This window comes from Rhamphochromis longiceps, linkage group LG6 (assembly GCF_057381845.1).
Source record: "Rhamphochromis longiceps isolate RC_006_pf linkage group LG6, R_longiceps_female_GT1.1, whole genome shotgun sequence".
Lineage (NCBI taxonomy): Eukaryota > Metazoa > Chordata > Actinopteri > Cichliformes > Cichlidae > Rhamphochromis > Rhamphochromis longiceps.
Genome location: NC_140562.1, coordinates 36810959 through 36833457, shown reverse-complemented (window position 1 = coordinate 36833457; position 22499 = coordinate 36810959). Strand labels below are relative to the sequence as shown.

Sequence of the window (22499 nt, the reverse complement as noted above, 5' to 3'; positions counted from 1 at the left end):
TTCATCGCTGTCAAACACACTGTCAGCAAAAGTGCTCCTGGATAGGAAAACTGTACCTCTCTCCTGAGCTCCTCTGAACATACTGCTGATTGGTTAAATAAAAACAATCGTATTTGGACTCATCACTTCATCAGACCTGTTGCCACTGAAAACCAGCTTTTTCTCCATGTTTCACTTCCTTAAAATGGCTTCTTAATACAATCCCACTTCCACTGAGACCATTTCCACTGATCAATGGCCATGAGTACCATTCACAGAGAGTTGGGGAATGGCTGCAATTGTAAGATGGCGAAAGATGTACCCTTAGTCCCCCTCCTCGATACAGAGATGGTCTTTCCCTTTTCACGTAAATGGACTCCTTGAGTCTGCCCTCAAACCAGCTTTCCTCCCTGTCCAGGATGTTTACATCCTCATCATTGAAAGTGTCCACTGGCCTGTAGGTGTAAATAGACTGCGTCCTGGCCTGACGAGGTGGCTCTTCTGTGTTGTGCCATCCGCTTCGCCAGAGGTCAGGGCCGTGCAGACAGGTTTAAAGGGGCGGGTGCTCAAAGTTAAAAAGGGGCACATTGAACCAGGCTGAATAACAACAACACACATTCATCAAGAATCTAATATGGGAAGGGCAGGGCTGTGTTGATCTGAGACTGTAGACATTAAAAAGTCCATAGGAGAGATGGTAGCTGATTAAACAAGTGTCATGAGATAATAACAAAATGCAAAGATTGGTGACAGCGCTTGGAACCATAAGGCAACAAAAAACTGTGAGAAATAATTTAGGCTCTGCCTGTGAATCACTCTTTGCTTCTCTTCTTCCTTCCATCCCATCATTTCATATATCACTCTCCACTTGCTATGTGGGAACAAGGCACAACTTGCTATTGCAATAAACTATAATCTAATTATCCACACCTAACAACTCTTCCACTTAATCTATAATAAAATGATGACAGAAAAATGTTATAGCACTGCCTTTAGTAGCCTCACACAGCTCCTGCTGTTTCCTCCTCATGTCCTTACCAGGCATGTCTGGACAATGTTATATCATGAGTAATATTTTTTTTTTTAAATCCATCTAAATAAAACACACACATGCACGCACACACAGTGACATTTTAGACCTTCTTCAGAATACTGTATATACTATGGGCATCATGGTGCTGATCCAGAATCCTTACATATTTATTACTAGAGCTACAATAATAAAGCAATGAGGAGGGGGAAGTAATAAATATGAAATAATGTATTTATGATGATTCCATTTGTTTCACTATCCACTCTGTGCAGGGGCAAAGCTTATTACATTTTTAAACTGTAGAGATACAATAATTTTACTGCTGTAAAATCCAAATTTTGTCTTATTTAAAATATAAATCTGATATAATCTGCTTCTTAATGTATGTTCTTTAAAATACAGCTTGTGTTTTTTAATATATTATAATTATAATAATTATTATGTGGACATGCATATTAGATCGTTTTTTAGTGAAATATAATCCCTCCAGAAAGGTAGGAAAAGCCCGGAAACTTACTTTAAAACTAAATATGTTTCTAAATACTTTAAAACTAAATATGTTCCCTAAAACGGTGACAGAGCTACAGACCCATGACTGCCAGGTAGCCAGCAGCTATGACCAGCACTACTTGTGCAGTTAATAAAAGGACAGGTAATGTTTGTCGCGCTGTTGCACACACGCACGCTCGTTTGTTTCAGTTCGTCAGCTGCCACAAGACAGCTTACCAACGTGTACGTAATAAGCTAATACTCCTGGGTGCTATACACTACAGTGTACGCTGTACACCTACTTACTGGTTTTGTCGCATCAGTCTGTGTCTCTGAGTTAACTTGTGTTTCTCCTACAGCTCCAGACCGCTAAAAATGCGCGTGCTCTTTGTGAGCTCGTTCCCGGCTCGTAACCAGCGCGTTCTGCCGTCAAGGGCGATCATTGGTTAAATGTGATCATGTGACTGATGCAAGCCAGATCCTTTTATTTAGCAAAACTGTGATTAATAGTTAAATATTATTGTTGAGGGGCACAGACAGGACTCCGCACGCACGCACACACACATAAAAAAAAAAATAATAATTTTTTTTTTTTAAAAGTTGCCTCAACAAAAGGGCACTTTGGGCACCCATCAGGAAAGGGGCGGGTGCTCAAGCCCCTCTAGCCCCCCCTCTCTGCACGTGCCTGCCAGAGGTTGTTGATCAATGGTCATGAGAATTTGCATAATTATAATGAAGGAACTGACCTCCCAGCCCATTGTTCCTTCAGTGGGCTGGTTTCAGTCATTATGCAAATGTTGTGTTTATAAGGTTGGGGAAACTTGCAGTCAGAAGAAGTCACTTGGATGAGTGACGAAACGTTTCTCCCACTAAAAACGCTACGTCCAGATGAACAGAATCAACTTTTGGAGATTTACTTACCTGGATGATTGAACACGCATCAAGACATTACACTGTAAATCTTAAAGCTATAAAAAGCAGTAACGTACACAGTGAATGTTTACATGTTGATTAAATGTGTATTATCACTTATCTAGCGTGGGCGCCCTTGGCTTCTCACACAGCGGTACTTGTTACTGCCGAGGGCACAAAGTTACGCTGAACATGTGATCTGGCGCAATCTGCACGTCAGCGGTTCGATGTGACGTGGTGCTAGAGGCGTTGCCCGGGGCACCCGGTTCAGTGTAAGTCTGAGTTAGGAAACAGGAGGCGCACAGGAGGATTTCATTTGAAGTGTTCTTTAACGATCCAGATACTCCTAAACTTAGGTCTCCTCTCGTTTTTACTTGTTTGGCGCTGCGCTGTTTCCCCTGAGCCCACAGAGATGATCAGAAACGGTCACCACGCTACTAGCGAGCCTCGTGAAGAAGCCGACTGCACGAAACCGGGATCCTCGGCGTGCAGCCCAGAGAAAAGGAAGCGGGTGGTCCGGTTGTGGTGTGATGGCTGGTGAGTGTGTGTACCCGCTTCCAGTTCTTATTATTAGTGTCGACTTATTAAACTCTTCTCCATAGTTTATTGGTCTGATACGCTATTGTTATGCAATCAACAGCAGGGGAACAGGAGGTTTAGCATGCTATTGCTAACTAGCCGCTTGGCAGTTGGTAACTGAGCACCGGGGCTTATCTGTTACTACGATAACCAGCTTAAATAGCGTATTACGTATAGCCAACGCTACATGATGAAATGCGCAGTGTTTAAACTGCGCTAGAAGTTCAACAGAGGTGAATGCTGTGTTGTCAATAATGTTATTAAGCGTTTATTAAGGACCCCGTGTTTCACTGATAAGCTTGAGTTGTGGGGAGCTCCGTTCAGAAAGCTGGGCGTTGTTCCTGAGCGGATCATCACGTTAGACCTCTGAGCCCACCGTTTTTCTTCTCCGGTGATCACACACATGCAGAATAGCTATTAATCATTATGGAGATGTGGACTGTGCTGTAAAATGAAAAGTAGCCTCGATACTTAAAATATCTAACCTTTAAAAAAATAATAATTAGCAATATTGTGTTTAATTTAATGTCGTTTCCGTCCTGTTGCTCTCCTCTGCTCGGGCGGCATTTTTCGGTGTCTGTCTTCCTCATGACACACATTCCTTGGTAAGTTTGGAGCTCGAGCTGCGTTTAAGTTCAGAGAAAAAGTACTTGTTTATATATGGAAGTATAGGTATAGTTTACAAGAACAACACACGCAGTTTAAACACATACATTTGTTGTACCCCAGTAAAAAAGCCGATTAATGAATAATTAAAAGCACTGAGAGCCTGTACGAAAGTTAAAAATGTTTCGCCCGGCTTGAAACCCGAAAATCTTCTTCCTTGAATGACATCTGTGGTGAACATACTATACTGGTGTTGACTTGTGATAGTTACTAAAAGGTAATGACAGGATATCTTCCAGATGACGACGGTGGTTTTGTTTGATTGTTAATATTTAAACGCAAGCAATTTATGATGATGTTAAACCTGCTTATTTGGCCCACCTGTAGTATATTCACTGCCCACACTTTGGTAATAACTGCACTAGCACTAGTGACTTCTCAGCTTTTGGGATCGATAAAGCATCCATCCCATCTGTCTGTCTATCCTTCCTTCCAATGTCTGGTTTTGGGTCATGGGGGAAGCAGCAGTCTAAGCAGAGATGTTCAGACCTCTCTCTCCCTGTCCACCTCCTCCAGCTCATCTGGGGACAACCCGATGCACTACTGAGTCACCTGAGCGACATAATCTCTCCAGTGTGTCCCGAGACTGAGCTGGAGCTTTCCTTAGGCACGATATGCCCAGAGTACCCTGGATGTGTCTGGAAAGAACCACCTCAAGTCCTTTCACTGTGGATGATAAATACTAATAAATAAGTATATCTTAGCTTTTCTTAAATATGTAATGACTTAATTTACAAAAGTAATTTACAACAAACCTAAACAAACAAAATATTTTAAATGAGTGCAATTATATATAGATCAATAGTATAAAATACAATGATAAAATAAATATCTTAATAAGATAAAAACTCCAGCAAAGCAAAATAAAAACATTAACCTGCATAGAAAGTGTCACATTATTTTTAAAGCGGCTCAGTGTAACAGTGTAAAGTATAGTGACAGAGGAAGCTTGAATTAAAATGTTAAAAGTAGCAAACAGACGATTCTCTGCTCCACAGATGTGTTGCATTGTACAGAGATGCTGCACGAGGCGTGAAAGGTTTCCTGCATCTGTCCTTCTTGCAGCAGATCTGAATCTGTCTTAGAAAAAGTTTCTTCGCTGCCTTTCCAACAGTTTGTCATCACAGCTTCATTTGTGTCCAGTTTTCTGCCAGTCACAGAGTCATAAAGTCCAGGGCTATAAATAAAATAACTGGCTTTACCATTAGAGTAAACAGGTGCCACATTCATGATCGAAACATACTGGTGCACACTTTCCTTACAGAAAATGTAAGTAAACCTACGCCCATTTAATAAACTCTGCCTGGACAGAAGTGAAACTGATTATTTAAAGGTCAGAGGAACCTCAGACACAACACCTGTGAGTTGTGTTGCCTGCGCGGATGTTAAAATATCTCTTTTTTTTTTCTTTTTTTTTCACTGCTGTCCCAGTGAGCATTAGTCATCCTTCTTTTACACGTGCACCTTTATCCCATTAGGAATCCCGTCACGAGCACCTGCAGGTCTGACAGAACTGTTTGTTTATTTTCTGATTCGATCAACTGAGTAACGCCGAGTGCTGCTTTGAACGTATATTTACTCAGGGACACGTAGTTCTTTACGCTGCCTGTCTTGCTGACGGCAACAGACGGGACTTACTTCTAAAACAAACAAGCGTATATCTGTCATTGTTGTGATTTTAAACTCTTCTGCCACAAGCGCATGCTGTGGGGAAAATGCCTGGACCCTTGCTGCGGCTGGACAGAGAGCTGAGTCCTCATTTGTGATGTGTAAATTCTCTCCTGGATTCACTCAGGCAGTCAGTCATGTGGTGGTTATAAATATCTAGTGTACACTTTGTTCGCTGTATTGCAGAAGAGGCGTGTTGGAGTGGTGTGCAGGGCCTGTGGATGTCCTGAGACACAGAAATTATGCAATGACAGGTGAAATATGAGCGTATAGGAGCTCGGGATTCAAATGTTGGCCATGTGCGTTGGCCTCGTGACGGACGGGCGGCCCGACCAGGGTTTACCCTGTCCTCTCACCTGATGACAGCTGGGGGGAGGCTCAGATTCAGTTGTCATTAAGTAAAAATGTTAGTTTCAATGGAAGCTGAAGAAGCATGCTGAGTAGCTTTTCCTTACAGTCGGTATTTTCATGTTAAAATGATAAAATGGCAACAGAAGTTCTTCATAAACTGTGTACTTTTAGTACCTTTAGTCTTAGTTTTTAACTTTTAATCTCAGTCTGTACCTTAATGACGAGTTTTGACACCTCAGTATATATCAGTAAAGCTGTGGTTTGGTGATCATTAGAATAGTTTCTCGGGTTTTTCAGATGGTAGCTCCATAGACACCCTCTGATTCCACATTCACAGTCAGTTTGTTCCATAAGCAGGTCAAAAATATGACATACAAAAGAGCTTCAAGGGTTACTCAAAGTATGCTTCTAAGGTGCAAAGAGTTAAAGGTGAAGCAAAGTGCTCTGTTGAAAGCGCTTCCATTCACCCGGAGTTTGTTTGCCACATTTAGGGCAAAACTGAATTAATAAGCAGCTGAAATGAAAGATCTCTGTGTGAAGACACTTTGTTCAGTTTGCCAGAAACTGTCAAATGGATAAATCTGTCAAATTTCTTGTAAACTTCGTAAAAAAGTTGACAGCAACCACCCACCTCTTCTTTTTTTTCCCCCAGCAGTGATACCTGCAGCACGTAGGACTTTATTTTAAAGCTTTAATGGCCCTTTTTTGCCATTTTAGTTTATTAATAAAAGGGGGAGGAAGATCATAGATGGATGTAGTGAAGGAAGACATGCTAGGGTTGATGTGACTGAGGAGGATGCTGGGATAGGGTGAGATGGGGGCAAATGGACCACTTTGGAAAGATGAAATCTTTTTTTTTGTGGGCCAGTTCAAGGTCATAAGTGGCATTTTGGGGAATATTGGAGTTCTAAAAAATTTTCAGCAGAGGATGAAAGAGTGACCTGGTTTGATCTGCAGGGCAGCGGACCCCCCAACCTTTTTTGCGCCATGTACCGGTTTATGTCCAACAATATTTTCGCGGACCGGCCTTTAAGGTGTTGCCATGTTTGCTTTACAAACATAGTTATCGACTCTGTTTCACAATCAGGTTATGCCTTTCACTATCAGCAGAGACTTTGACTATGGTGCAAGAGAGAAAGAGTGCTCACATTTCCTTCCTATTTAAAAGGCAAGTCTACAGAACATTAACTGCACAAGTTGCCAAATAGTAGAAAGCAAATAAACACTGGAATATCGTAGACTTTGTGTCCGTCTAACCTTTCTCCCAGTAACCTTTAGCATTTTTGCTCACCACGACTGTCCGTCAGTTTGTTTTTAGATGGATATAGGCCATGTGATTTAAAGACACTGTCTGGCCCCTGCTGTGCAAGGTCACCAAAATAAAAAAAAGACACGACAAGGTCGTGAAAGGTTGTTTTAAAAGACAGTGATGCTGTGAGCCTGCAGGGCTTCAGACGAAAAGCCTAAAGCTGCAGGGTGCTGGTTACCAAGGCCACACTTGTGTTTTTATTCATTTGTTTGAGCCCTTAATGTATCCATTGTTTTCCACTGTGATGACGTGTCGCCTCTTTCCATCTCCACAGTTATGACATGGTGCACTACGGTCACTCAAACCAGCTGCGGCAGGCCAAAGCCATGGGAGATTACCTCATAGTGGGCGTCCACACAGATGGTAAGACCACAAGTACAGACCCTTTCTTAACCCTGATACAGTGATTAAATATTAATTCCTGACTAAACGGTCGGTCATTCAATGGAAAAATTGTCATTCACTCAGCTGTGTCATGGTTTGAATTTCTCAAATCTCATTTGATGTTATTATAATAATTTTTAAAAAAGCAGAAGGAACCATGGCTGTAGGATGAGCCTGGTATCAAAATGTATGTCAAAATTATATTACATGCTATTTATATATGTTATTTTGACCAGCCACCTATCCCACACGGTCATATGACCCTTCAAACGTAAAAGGCACTTAAAAAAAAAAAAATTTGGATCTGGCAGTGAATTACCTGAAAACAGATCAAACATATGCCATGTCTCATGATAGTGATGCTCAAAGTTGATCACAGACATCATTTTTAACAAAAACAAGATTTTAGCTTTAGCTTATGACAGTTCGAGCCGGTGAAAAGGTATTTGAGCTTAAATATGTTTTCCAAGCCCGGAAATCTGATCCGGATAGCTCCGCTGTTTCAGAAGTTATAAGGGATCTAAATGCTGGAAAAATAAGGCAGTTTTAAAGACTGTATAACTCGAATGATATTTGTATTTCAGTGCTTTGCTTAATAGCTGATTCTGAGGGCGTCAGGCGGGGCTGATTTTCTATGGAAAGACTTTAGTCTGTTCAGTCACATCCAGTAACACTTTATCTCTAAATTATAATCAATAAAGTTTTATGGTAGAAGTAAATAAAGATGTTGCTCAATGATTAAACACGGAGCTAACCTTTGTCAGATTTTTCCTGCTTTAGCTGTGAACATCAGAGGCAGACCTTTGATTATAATCAGCTGTTTAATGTGGATGTTTAAGATTTCCTTACTGGAAATGTGTTGGTTGAAATAAAATATAAATGTAACTACATTTATATCTACATTTTTCATTAATAACCATTTCTTTACCTAAAACCCAATTTAAAGCTGAGATCTCCAAGCACAAGGGCCCTCCAGTCTTCACTCAGGAAGAGCGCTACAAGATGGTGCGTGCAATCAAGTGGGTGGATGAGATAGTGGAAGGAGCACCATACGTCACCACCCTGGAGACGTTGGACAAATATAACTGTGACTTCTGCGTTCATGGAGGTGAGTCCGTTTGAATCTCACAGCCTAAAACGTTTGTTGTTACACATTGTCGCTGTGAAAGAATCCTCCCGAGTGACTGGGTTGTGCAGTGCAGGGTTAAGGCACTCGTGAAATCAGAGCTACACCATCTTTTATGTGCCATCTCCACCAGTTTGCTGATGTAGAGGCTGCAGGGTGTCCTTAATGTGCTCCCTGCTTAATCTTTAGGTTGTCTTGCTGGTTTTGTCCATTTTTATCTCAAACAAATATGAGAACTGCTGGACTTTCACACGTCCACATATATCGTTAGCTGATTGCTAATGGACTTACGATGGACAGTTGTAAATTTTAACATTTAGGGGGGTTGGGAAGCGCATCTGTAGCCGGTTCGATCCCCGTACTCTCTGTCCCGGTCGTTGTGTCCTTGGGCAAGACACTTCACCTACCGCCTACTGGTGTTGGCCAGAGGGGCCGATGGCGCGATATGGCAGCCTTGCTTCTGTCAGTCTGCCCCAGGGCAGCTGTGGCTACAACCGTAGCTGCCTCCACCAGTGTGTGAATGCGAGAGTGAATGAATAGTGGCATTGTAAAGCGCTTTGGGTGCCTTGAAAAGCGCTATATAAATCCAATCCATTATATCACTCAACCAGAGTACATGATGTGGGCAGGCTTCAGGATGTGATGTTTATGTTTCCCAGATGACATCACGCTGACGGTAGACGGCAAGGACACATATGAAGAGGTCAAGCGAGCAGGCCGTTACCGGGAATGTAAGCGCACTCAGGGCGTCTCCACCACTGACCTGGTGGGTCGTATGCTTCTCATGACCAAAGCCCACCACAGCAACATAGTGAGTTTACGTGGTTCTCTTTGGCGTGTGGATAGCTGTTGTTTATTTTATTGTCAGCCTAATCTTTTCCTCTCTGCAGGATAACCCAGATTATCAGCAGCATACGGACAACTTTGGAAAGGTAAATGTCATTTACTTTTAGTTTCAAGGGTTTGTGATATTTGCTAGTCTTTGCTCATCATCCCGACGATAGGAATGTGTCAGAGGCGTTCAGTGCTGTTTATATGTCACCTTTAAGGGTCCTAAAGGCCACAGTCCCTGGACAGGAGTTTCTCAGTTCCTGCAGACGTCCCAGAAAATTATCCAGTTTGCCTCAGGAAAGGAGCCTCAGCCCGGAGACACCATCATCTATGTGGCTGGAGCGTTTGACCTCTTCCGTATCCTTATCACATGAAAAAAAAAAAAACAGAGCTGAGTTATGAACAAAGAGATTTCTGTGGTGAACATGTTGTTGTAGCTGTTTCCTTGACGACAGCATCTCTGCAGACATCGGCCATGTTGACTTCTTAGAGATGGTATATAAACAGGCGGAGCGGCCGTATGTCATCGTAGGTCTACACTTCGACCAGGTACATCTCAAGATTGAAAAATCTATTCCCCCCTGCTGCGTCAGCAGCTTTCAGGAGAAACATTTGGAACAAGTTAAATTAACAGAAGCTCACAATTAAATAGAAGTAATGGAAACTAAAGTCCTTAATGACTCTAGTCAAACTTTTGGGGAGAATTGAACGTGAAAATGAGCCTTGTAACTGCTGGCTGAGTCAGTTATATTAATAAGGGTTCTTATTTAAGACCAGGATTGACTAAAGTGCATTTTGATCCATCTGCTCATTTTCAGATGGCCACTCTTCCCAACATTTCATCCAATTTTGAAGAAATTGTGCTCCTATAAATAAATTGAATCGTGTTTTGCTGTGTAAATTTCACATCTTATTATCTCTATTAGAACTTTTGACCTCTATTTTTTTTTTCTTTTTTTGTTTTGTTTTGTTGATTTTTGTTGATCAAACTCGGGAACAGCAGTCAGCTCTTTTCATTGTCACATTTAGAGGAAGCATAAGAAATAAGAAAGCAGTTTTGCTACTGTCACATCCGTATCTGAGATAAATATTTGAAAAGGAAGAGCATCGAGGTAATCACTGATCTCGTCCTGTTCTTCAGGAAGTGAATCGCTACAAGGGGAAGAACTATCCGATCATGAACATCCACGAGAGGACCCTGAGCGTCCTCGCCTGCCGGGTGAGTTCGCATAAGAGAAATGTTCATAACAGCGAGATGTTTTTTGTGCCCCGCATAATCACACACTGAACTTGGCTAAGCGCCATTCATTCCTCCTGATCAGCTATCAGTCAGGAACAATAAGTCTCTGTGCCCCTTCTGCATCATGTGTTGGTGTTACCTACGAGAGTGTTACACAGTCTATAAAAGCATTAAGTCGCTCCGCTCTGTCATCAGTTTTTACCAGAGGTTGTTCACTGAGCTGTAGAAGCATACTGACCTTTGAGGTCTCCTGTAAAAGGTTTTTGGTTAAACTGTGATGTGTAAGCAGAAATGCACAGATGTGATACTGCCATTATAAGGTTAATCATTTAATAACTTTTCCTCTCACTGGTCTCTGTGTGTCTGCAGTATGTGTCAGAGGTGGTGATTGGTGCTCCCTATGCAGTAGGCAAAGACCTGCTGGATCATTTTAAGGTGAGTTGTAAATGTGTGGCGCCCCCTGGTGGTATGAGATGTGTTAAACATGCTGAAGTGGTTAACCATTATCATTTCAAAAATGTGTATAGAAATCGGTTTGATAGCCTTGTATGTGATCACTGAGTTTCAGATAAATCTGATTTATATAGGAGCTGTTTATATACAAAAAAATAAGGAGATAAAAGGATGTTTCTGTATTTTGTCATGGTTTAATCGAGTGTGTTTGAATGTGCAGGTGGACCTAGTGTGTCATGGGAAGACTGAGGTACTTCCAGACAAGGATGGGGTGGATCCCTACGCTGTGAGTACACTGTTAATAAACACTGTGAAGATATTGTGTCACAGATGCACAAGGATTCACTGACGATCCAGTTAAGTCCTTTTTTAAAGTGGTTTGGCGATAGCAGGCAGGCAGCCTGATGGGAAGTACTTTAGTTAAATCCAGAGTCTCCACAAAGCCTCCATCCCTTACGATTATTCTTTTTTCCTTTCTCACATTTTCTGGACAAGCACTCGTGGCAACGGACAAAAAAACAATAAAACAGAGAAAGAAATAGTTTGAGGTTAGTCAGAGATAATCCTTGACCAATGTGGGCAGTGAGTATATCGCAGAGATGAGCAGCACAAATTCCTCTGAGAGGGCGTCTCAGCTCTCCCTTCGAGACAGGCTGAGGAGCTGAGTCACTCAGGAGGGACTCAGTAGAGCTGCTACCCCTCAACACTAAAAAGAGCTGTCATGGTTCAGACATCTGACCAGTAAGTGCTGGATACCTCTTAGGTGAGACGTTTTGGGAAAGGCCACACCCAGAACATGATGGAGAGATTATGTCTCTCAGCTGAATTGGGAACACCTTTGTTCTCCCTGGAGAGCTGGAGGAAGCAGCCAGGGAGAGGAAGGTCTTAGCATTTCTGCTTAGACTGCTGCTGCCCAAATCCATTTAAGCAGGAGAAAGGGATTTGATCCATCCATTAGGAGTTATGTGCTCAAAGCTAAGATGAGCATAAAAATCACTTTGTCTTGATCTGTTTTCACACGTGTACTACAGCCCTGGACTTTTACAGAGGTCACCAAACAAAAGGTGCATGTGGAAATGCAAATATCAGACGCAGCCAGGTCAGACATTGAATGGACTTTAACCTTTGCAGCTATGAGCAAATACCACAGCAATTTGTGCAGTAGATTCCAGGCTTGTGAGTGTCATGTGCAGTGCACACCCTGCACAGGCAGCTGCCTCATCTAAACCAAACACTTTTCTCATAAATCAATCTAAAGCTGGCTATTTCCTGCTGTGTACTACATGTTAAGGAAGGACAACTTTGGAAAAATATCCTGATCTGATTCACTTCTTCAAAGTTTATCTATTCAAGACTTTTCATGGTCCTGAATCAAATCATGAGTCCGCCACAATCGTTAGATTCGATGAATGATAGGTGCTTCACTTTGGATTTAAACCATTAACCCATCTGGCCTGAAGTGGCAGTATGGAGCAAAATATCTGCTAGTTGCTTTATTCTGATCAGTTATGTTTTTGCCCCCTCAGGAACCAAAGAAGAGGGGGGTATTCAGGGCTATTGATAGTGGGAACAATCTCACTACTGATGACATCGTCCAAAGGATCATTGAAAACAGGTCGGGGACTCGTCGCTTCTCTGGGTCTTCATTTTCTGTATTTATAAATCTGTATCTTCATCCTTTGTTTACTAATCGGTCTTTTCTTGTTAACAGGCTGCAGTTTGAAGCCAGGAACCAGAAGAAAGAGGCCAAGGAGATGGCAGTCATTGAAGCAATGAAGAAAAGAGAGCAGAAGCAGCAGGGCGAAGCTCCAGCTCAGACTGCTCACTAATAAAACGGCAAGCACGGCCCCAGAGTCTGTTTTACTCGTCCACGGACTCTCAGGTTTAAGAGCATGGACCCGGACAGAGTCCATACAGTCCTCAGCTGGGCCTGGCTATTCGGTTTCTCTGCTAGTCCACTGAGTGCAAAATCCTGCTTTGAATATTTTGGTGAATCAGCGTGCTTATCAGTATGGACTGCTCCAGCCTAAAGGGTTTAGGATAGATCCAAAAAGTCCAAAAACCCACTAAGACCTTAATCTGCAGCATCCCTTTACTCTTCCTCCACAGAAAACGTTTATTTTCTGTTGTGCACTGTTTTTGTCCATGAAGTCACACACTACATGTCCCCGTATAGGTGTAGAAATGGTATGTTAATTTTGTAAGTATCCTTAACTTATTGACACAGTGTTGATGTTTTTAGATTTTTAACCAGCTTAGTTTTAACGATCATTCTTAAAATTATCATCAGCACGGTTGAATGTACTTTGTTTTTAAGTAATTTTCATCCATTTAATTTGTAGATCTCACTTTTTAAAAAAAAATCAGTCCTAAAAATATATCTTTTAAACGATCTGTGAGTGGTCGAATAGTTTTAACTACCTGAATTTGCACCAAGTGTGTGTGTGTGTGTGTCTGCGCGTGCGTGTGTGTGTGTGTGTGTGTGTGTGTGTGTGTGTGTGTGTGTGTGTGTGTGTGTGTGTGTGTGCGTGTGTGTGTGTGTGCATTGAATGAGGTCACTGAAGGTGTGTTTGGTCTATACTAGAATAGTGCCTCAAAAGCTATAACTAATGTAAGGGCTGTTAATTGTCTCATTGTCTGATTCCACAAACTACAGCATATCTGCAGCTACTCCTGTTTCTGTTTATAAGGAATGTGTTGGAGAAGATGGGATTTTTTTTGTTTCCCTACTTCAGGAGACAATCCAAGAAGTCATGTGAACATAAAGTCCGTTGCTTTTCCTGTCTTTGTATGGGGAGCATTAAAGGTGAATTGTCTCAGTTAAAATATTTGCTTTATTTAATAAATAACAATGTGGCAAAAGCGTGGTTTTTAATTTCATTTTATTAAGTTTTATTAAATAGTGCCTGCTGATTTAAAAAACAAAGAAACACACAAAAAAAAACGGTCCTTAACCACTCGTTTCAAGATGCTTTACACAATGCAGATACTGAAAAAGACGTAATTCTATGGAAAAAACAAACAAACAATGCAGTGATTTGCAAATTTCATAAAATCACAATAGAAAACGTTAAATGTTTAAACTGAGAAACACAATTTTAAGAAAAAATATTTTCACACATTTCTTCCCATGATTCTCCAAAATCTTGATTTGGTGAAAGATCTGGACTGTAGGCAGCGACTGGACTCTTCTACTGGGAGGCCTTGCTGTTGTCATGAATGTATTTTAGCGTTGTTGCTGAAATGTGAACGACCTTCCTTAAAAAAGGCGACCGGATGAGGGCATATGTTGCTCTAAAACTTGTGTATCCCTTTCAGCACTGATGTCTTTCCAGAAGTAAAAGCTGCCAATTCTATAGACATTAATGCACTCTGTCAGCTTTGGAACCAAGTGCTGATAACAAGCTGAAGGCAGCATCCATGTTTCTCAAAAGGAATTTCTAGTTTTGATTCGTCGGATCACAGAACAGTTTTTCACTTCACCTCAGCCCATTTTAAATGAGCTTTGACTCAGAGAAGACTGCAGTCTAAGGGATTGGCCACATGGGATGGGTCGAAGTACCCTTGCACTCTGAGAGTGAAGTTGGTAATGCACTATATGGATAAAAGTATTAAGTCACACCTCTTAATCATAGTTTTCTCAGGTTCGGTCTGGGCCTGTTAGATCCAATGAAAGGAAATCTTATTGCATGAGCTTAATTTTTTTGTGATAATTATATGCTTTTAACTTTGTGGGAATACGTTGTGGAAACCCCTTTTTCTGTTGCAGCATGACTATGCCCCACTGCACAAAGCAGGGATCATAAAAGCAGGGCTGAATGAGCTTGGTGGAACTTGATTGGCCTGCATAGAGCCCTGACCTCAGCTCTATCACACACCTCTGGGATGAACTAGAACAGAGATGTCTGATCTTACACATCCTCTTCTGGATGAATATGCAAAGCTTTCCACAGACATAATCTGAAATTATGTGGAAAGCCTTCCCAGAAGAGTGGAAACTGTCACAGCTGTAAACACAGGACTGATTTAGAATGGGATGTTATAAAAGCTCCTGTAGGTGGCCGTCTGTCTTTATCGTTAATCATACTATGAACACATTAAGATATGATGGGGCCTGAACATTCACGCCTTTGTATCTATGATGAAGGATTTTAAATCCAATTCTGGATTTAAAGTTGAGTGAAGAGACATATGAGCTCTGTGGTGTTTTGGATTAACTAAAGGCTTTTCAGGGAGCTTTTGGGACAGTCTAACGATAGTGAATTATGATAGTCCTGCCTCAAAGCAACAAATACATGAACTACTTTTTCAAGTTCACCCTGAAAGAGGATGTTTCTAATTTTAGCCATGTTGCACAGATGAAAGAAAGCAGCCCTACTTGTGCATTTGATGTCTGTATTACCGCTGCCACATAATGTGTGCTGCCTGATGACAGAGCGTGGTCAGCACATAGTCACGGTTCACTGAGGCGGTGAAATGAGGCCACAGCCACTCAGAAACAAATAACTCACATGGTTACCATCCAGCCACCCTCAGATCTGACCAAAGACTGCAAACCTTCACATAAAAAACAGTAAATCTTTAATCAGCAATCCTCAGTGTTCCCGAGGAGTTTGGGCATCACTCTGGACATCACACATAGAAGCTCTGTTTGATCTAACTTTCAGAGCTCTGTACGGATGCTGAAGGTTTGAAAACACATGGACTTTATTCCACATGTTGAGTTATTGAGGCACTCAACCAAGAGGAGATACACTTGGTTTGTGGAAATAATGCCAGTGGCTTTTCATCCAGAAAACATCTCACAAATTAGACATTCTGGAGGAAATTGTTTTTATGCTTTAAGAGTGATACAAATAACATAAAATAATACTTACAATAAAGGAAACACATAAAAGAAATCAGACTAATCAATATTTTAGTGTCTTTCAGTCACTAGGCTCACTTCAGGCTCTGACTTACCTTCATTCGGCTTTTGATACTTTCCAACTAGCACCCTTTAATCACAGACTTGATTTAAATGCAGAAAAGAATTATTGTATAAGTATAATTATGGTTTTCTCCACACTGACCATCCTGCAATTAAAACTTTAAATGGCATCAGCCTTATTCCTGCTGAGTCCAACAAAAACATGGAGCTTTGTATTAGTTCAGTCAGGCCGTGAAGTCGGTGCCAGCCCACATCAGTCAGTGGCTCAGCTGACACCTTTCTACACATCTCACTGGCAAATCTGAATTAGGGTGTGCTATTTAGCTTGTTTCTTGAACATGGTTACGGTGTATCTGCGAGCCACTTTGCAACCCACACTTCCATTTCCTCCTTTCATGGCTGTATCTGCCTGAATCAGTGTTCTGCACTGGCTCTCGCTGTGGCTTCCCATGCCAAATATGAATCACTGCAGACACACATAGCAATCTTTTGTCTATAGCGGCCCTGGCTAAAGCAGGAATTTAGCTCAAGAGCTACAACAGCAGACTTTCATTTGAGATTTATATCCAACATCTGGCTGAGAAAGTTAAAAATTAAACTTCTTGGATTGAATAAAAGGATGTCTGTCTTCTCCAACCTTTTAAGGTATTGTTAAGTCAGCCGTCATGTCTCTCCTCAACTATGAAGATATTCTGTATGGTCATGCAGCCTAAACAAGACTCCAGCACCCAACCCCTCCATGCCATAGTCCAATTTATAAAGATCTGCTGTTTATCATGAAAGCTGTCATTTAAGCCTTCCAGTAAACCAGTAAATATACATTTACTGTTGTGAAACAGGACTCCATCATTCCTTTAGAGAGTTTAAAACTATTATGGAATCCTGTGATCTTTGTAATAATGTATTGTTTATACTGTTTTTCTTTTCAGGTATAAGTAGGGTGACTATATCCCAACAAACTAAATGTGGGGCAAGCACTGTGTTTGTGTGAGACAAGATGGGACACGTCGACACTCCTAAGAGATATGAAATAAAAATTCAGAATGTGTGAATTTTATTTCACAGTTATTTCCTCTGCTCTTCTGCCTGGTAGCAGGCTTCTTTTTAGCTTTCAGTTTGGAGGTATCCATAAATTGGCATACCTTTTTTATTTTAACAATATCTGCTCATTTTAGCAGTTTTTTTTTATCCAAATATGACCCATATACCGTGTCACTACACACTGCATTTTCCTCCTATGCAAAATTTAAAAGTGACTCAAGCAAGAAAAGGAGAAAAAAACTCTCAGCATATGTCATTACTTTTTCATTTGTGTGAGCTTTCATTATATTCAGCAATAACAATATGTTTTATTCAGCTCTGCAGAGGTTTTGACTTTTTGGTCCCTTTAACTTTCCCTGATGATGAGTACGCCATTAGACAGGCTGACCTTCTTCTGACTTGAATAAAAAGCCTTTCTTTCATATGCAGTGAGTAAAAGCCAGGCGTGAGGAATGTGCGTGTCCTGCAGAATCAGTCGAAAATGTGCAACATTGACTCAAAATGTGGGACAGATAGAAAAAGACTCAATGTTGCACAGTCTCTCACAAAGAGGGATATTTGATCAGCCTAGGTACAAGTTGTCTCAATGAGATCGTCTGATCAAATGAAATTTGAACTAATATAAAGGCAAAGTATTCAATTAAAATGTCTTCATATTGAACAGCTAAGTTTTTTTTTAATGGAAAATAATAATTTTAAATTCATACAAAGGCTTTTTCATTTAGAAACCACTCGTTATTTCTAAATGCTCCAAACACTGATATGAAATAGTTCGCATTTCACAGTAGAAGTGTTTTTATGGTTACAAACACCCTTTTGTTTTGTTGCACAACCTGTTAAACCACGTATCTGTTTCTCTCTTTTAGGAGGCGGATTTTGACGAGCTCATAAACTGTAAATCCCAGCATGCCTTTGCACAACCTAACATGATAACTGAATATACCTGAAACGTCCTACCTGTGCGTCATCGCGACGTTACGCAAGTCGATTGTGTTTTTGTAGGCTACAATTAAAGTAAGTGTTAACAGCTGAAAAGTAAAGAGAAATTAGGTCTATAATGTAGTAAGTGGAGTTTTTTAATTACGTCACGCCTATTTTATTTTTCATGAACAGGTGAAATACACAGAGTAACAGCAGCACTTCAGCACGTCGCTTCGCAGGAAGTCCAAAGGATTTCCATCTGGGTTGCGGGCAGCAGGGGGCGGAGGTAGTGTTTTTCTTTTTTTGGATGAGTTGGGGTCTTTGCCAAGGCGGCAGGACAGAGTTTGAACTGCTGCGGCGGAAAGCGGCCGAGCAGATTTGCGGTTTCTCTCTTTTTGTTTTTTAACGCCCAGGACAGGCGCTGAAACCTGACGCTAACTGGGGGGAAAGCGCTTGTGGCTGTGCGTAAAATCAGTTTTGTCTCGAAAGTTTGAAATAACTCTTGGAAGTTTGAAGAAGGTTGTTTTGGCAATGGCCTGGACTTTTTTCTTTGCCGAGGTAACTCCTCTTTTCGCTCTGCCGGTTTAGTTTTGGAGTAGAGGCAGAGCCCGAACTCGGAATATGCAGCTTGTAGAAAGAAAGTCGGACTGATCCCAGGTTGGATTGCCCTGCTTTTGTTTTCTCTCTGGCCGGGCTCGTGGAGGAGATGCGCGCTCAGGATGGGACTGTGCCTCGGTACCGAAGTTACAGAAGAGCAGAAGAAGGCGAGGATACACAGCGCCAAGATAGACAGAGAACTTTACGAATCTGCCAAGCGGGAGATGAACGTGGTTAAAATACTCATTCTTGGTGAGACTGACAGCTTTAAATGAACCCAGCTGTTGATGATTTTAGTTTAAAATAACTCAGATATTCCATGTAAACTTTAATTTTTGAAGCACAAATCCTACTTTGACACCACACTTTGATTTTATAGATAACTTTTACAAATAAAGCCCGATCACAGTTGAACACACAGTAAAACAAGTTTTAAAACACTTTTTTAACCATCTCACGTTCTCCTACAGGTGCAGCAGAGAGCGGCAAAAGCACTTTGGTGAAACAGATGAAAATCATCCACAGTAATGGCTTCACCAAGCAAGAGCTGTGCACCTTCAAGGTGAGAAACACTCTCACGCTCACCCTGCCTGTGTTTTTATCAGTTTTTTAGCATATAGTGCTTCCACTAAGCTCTTGTAGAGAATCTAAACAAATGCATGACTTCAAAAGATCAGTATCACGTGTGGGGTTAGAGCACGGGTGTCATCTATAAGGCCCGAGGACCAGAACCTGGAACGGCAAAAACTCAAATCCGGCCCGCTGGACAGTTTTGCAAACATGATAGAGGGCATAAAATGTAAGTTTTACAGCTTTTCCTGCTGATAAAGACCTCTCCAGTGATTCATACCACAGCACAGACGTTAAGTAAAAGAGAAATGATTAAATGGCAGAAAAGTTCCCTTTTTTCACTTTCTACTATAGAAATCTTGGTTAAAAAAATTTCATCAATCATAAAAAACTTTGCTTATACACACAGGCCACTGTGGGCAGTGAGCTACCAAAAACGTTTCTGTAATTTTATGCATTTATCATCTAGAAAAAATGAGATGTACTTTCATATTATTTAATTAATTAATTAAAAAAGCCATTGCTCTTCCTTATTCTATATTAAAATATCTCAGGAATTAAGTATGTAGTTAAACATCTTTGCAATGACAAAAGGGGGAGTTTCATTCGTCCAGCTCACTTAAGATGAAAGTGGTCTGTATGTGGCCCTCAATGTAAAATGAGTTTTTCATCCCTGATTTGGAGTCTAGTTTCCTTTCAGGTAATAACATGACTTCGACAAAGAGCTGAGATTATGCTGCAGACACAGGAATGCATTTCAGTTTTTTTTTTTTTTTTTAATGATTAGAGAAGAGATAGAGTTGAGATGGAAAATGAAAGCAAAGCCTGGTTTTCCTGCAGGGGGGGAGATATCTCATGATACCCAGGATCAGGCACAAGTTGGTATGCAGTGATTTGGCTCACATCTGCTCTTCCTTCTGTTTGTGTGAAAGTGACTGAAAGCCAAATTCCTCTGTTGTACTAGAGGTTGGGATGGGGAGGGGAGAATGGAAACGGTTCAACACACACACACAGTTTTTTCTCCCATTAGCTTGTTTTTAATGAGGGCTTATCCTCTTTGACCTCTTCTCTTATTGTTTTTCCTGATTTTTACTTTGCTGTACTTTGCCCTTCTCATTCTCTTGCTTCTCCTTGCTGTGTTTAATGATGTGATGACAGGAAGGGTCTTCATCATGCTTCAGTTACCTGTTCTGTCTCCCAGCAATAACAGTCCTGTCAGTGGAAAAGTCTGACAGTCAAACCTCTTTTTAGATTGTGAAACAGACCACGAAGCTGAAAAGAAAGTTAGGAGGCTGGAGTTTTTCTTGAACCAGTGCTGACTATAGTATTCATTTAAAATAAGTTAACCGGATGTCTGGATAGAAGTGTGTGTGTGTGTGTGTGTGCACGCATGTGTTGGAGAGGGGAGGGGCGTCCCCTTGATTTGCAATAACTTCGGGAGCAGTTAATTGGCCAGGATCAGCTACTGTCCACTAATGCTTTATGGCCACAGACTGTATATAAAAGATGGACATGGCTAGGGTTTTTGGGGGGGTTTTTTGGGCTCAGAAGTGACCGTGTCTTAGCTATAGAGAAATGTGTCTTCATGCTAGCTTGTAAACTTGCTTTGTAATGCTGTAAAGTTGGGGATTTTTAATGTGGGAGTCTTTGTTTTGGGAATTTACCTCAAGTGGCCACTTGAGGAAATGCAGTTTTTTGGGTTTTTTAAATTTTACTTTTATCAAAACACAGAAAGGAGAAGAGAGTCAAGAAACTGACTGAGTCTGCAGAGGTACTGTCTGCCTGACAGGGCTTTGTATGTTCACACAGACAGAATACCAACAGTACAGTTGGTTTAATGTAGGTATACATTAATGAGGCTAATCCATATACTATGCTTCATTCAATTTTTTTTATTTTTGGCAGGTACAATCCTCCATACATCATTTTTTGTTTCATAAATACATATTTGATTTCAGCGTTACTTTGCATACATGCTTCAACACATTTTGAGTTCCAGTTGCACCTCTCCTTTGTCATTGCCGGTGTCAGTTGGGTTTGGTTTTGTTCTCAGGTGACGCCCTTATTTTAAAGTGGAAAAATGACACCAACCCACAATCCTGCTCTTCCGCCCCCCTCCCTTCCCCTGTCGTCCCAGCCTCCCACAGCAAACAAAAACACGCCCTCTTCTCTCTCACACACATGCACAAAAATACACAGATGAGCTCATCGCTCTTTCACCTATTGTTTCACATGTGTTTCTGTTTATCTCTGACACATTGCCCTCTATTTGGAATAAGAGTCCGTGCTTCCATCAGTACAGTAGTAAACACCTCAACCCTGCCTTGACCTGAACAGATTATCCCTGCTCCACTTTGTTTTTTCTCTGATGAAATATCATCTGAAGCAAAAGCCAGAAAGGCATTAAGAAAACATTCCTACATTTCTCTGCGTGGCTCTTAGGTTTGGGTTGTGTTAGGACCATGACAGGACAGCCTGTTTAGAAGTAATAAGTGGAGGAAAGGTAGGACGTGGGCTCCTCTTTGTTTCATCCCTCTTTTATTTGCAGCCCAAGGCCGTGGTGTGGTTTTTACTTTGGACATGCCGACGGGCAGACATTTTTTCCTTTTGTTCCCTTCCAGTGCACACAGCTCTGTTTTTCTGTGTGTGTGTGTGTGTGTGTGTGTGTGTGTGTGTGTGGGTGCACTGTTGATGTAGTAGTTTTTATCAACTGAATTCGTATTTTTGAGCCTGTAATCTCGTCTGTTGACTCAGGTGTTTCACTAAGAACCTTTGTCAAGGACAAGTTGCTGGAGAAATGCAATAAATCTTTGAGCTTTTTCCTCAAATGTGACTACAAAGCCTGCAAGCAGACTCATGCTACACTCTTATACTTAGTTACTCATTGTTAAAAGAAAAGTTGGTAGTTAATGATTAAATATCAGGCCGCTGCCAGTTAAGTCACATTCTTTGTCGTGGTTTGCTCTGACACGAGACATGTGCTAATGGCTGTTAATTTTCTGTGCTCAGTGAGCTGATCCAAACGCCGAGCTGGCCCAGGACAATAGTTCAGTGTAACTGGACGGATTTAGCGATTATGTTGTTGTAATGGGACTCATAATGTCTTTGCTGACGCACAGTGCAACACAAAGTTTCCGTAATACTTTGAACTGCTGAATCTAGCTGGAAACAGAGGTTCAAAAGGTGTAACAGGCTCTGTGGATTTCTATCTGGTGGACTTCCTTTCAAAAGGACACACAGACACACACACTGGTAAAAACAAGGTGTCACTTTACTCCTTGAGAGGTGAGGTAAAGCTGATAATGAGTTCAGATTACCATACAGTGACTCCTGTAGGCTGCAGGGTATGTGCTCTGTACTGATTGGTCAAATGCTCTGAAATGGTTAACAGTTATCACTTGAAAAGACAATGAGATATAG

At 41.2% G+C, this 22499-nt stretch overlaps 2 protein-coding genes across 2 annotated transcripts in view; both read left to right on the top strand.

Moving 5' to 3' along the window:
• The first annotated feature begins 2643 nt into the window (after positions 1-2643).
• Positions 2644-13882, top strand: pcyt2 (phosphate cytidylyltransferase 2, ethanolamine). The gene is made up of 12 exons (XM_085410516.1): positions 2644-2950; positions 7261-7349; positions 8317-8478; positions 9156-9307; positions 9387-9428; positions 9546-9684; positions 9794-9876; positions 10469-10546; positions 10937-11002; positions 11241-11306; positions 12547-12635; positions 12732-13882. Exons 1-12 carry the CDS (start codon positions 2826-2828, stop codon positions 12847-12849), a joined length of 1209 nt encoding a protein of 402 aa, XP_085266642.1. The 5' UTR covers positions 2644-2825; the 3' UTR covers positions 12850-13882.
• A 4241-nt stretch (positions 13883-18123) lies between these two features.
• The window catches only part of gnav1 (guanine nucleotide binding protein (G protein) alpha v1), a 35826-nt gene continuing 31450 nt past the window's right edge, over positions 18124-22499 (top strand). The window contains exons 1-2 of the mRNA XM_085410513.1: positions 18124-18761; positions 18980-19071. Of these exons, the coding sequence (XP_085266639.1) occupies positions 18632-18761; positions 18980-19071 (222 nt within the window). The 5' untranslated portion in view covers positions 18124-18631. The remainder of the gene's footprint in view (positions 18762-18979; positions 19072-22499) is intronic.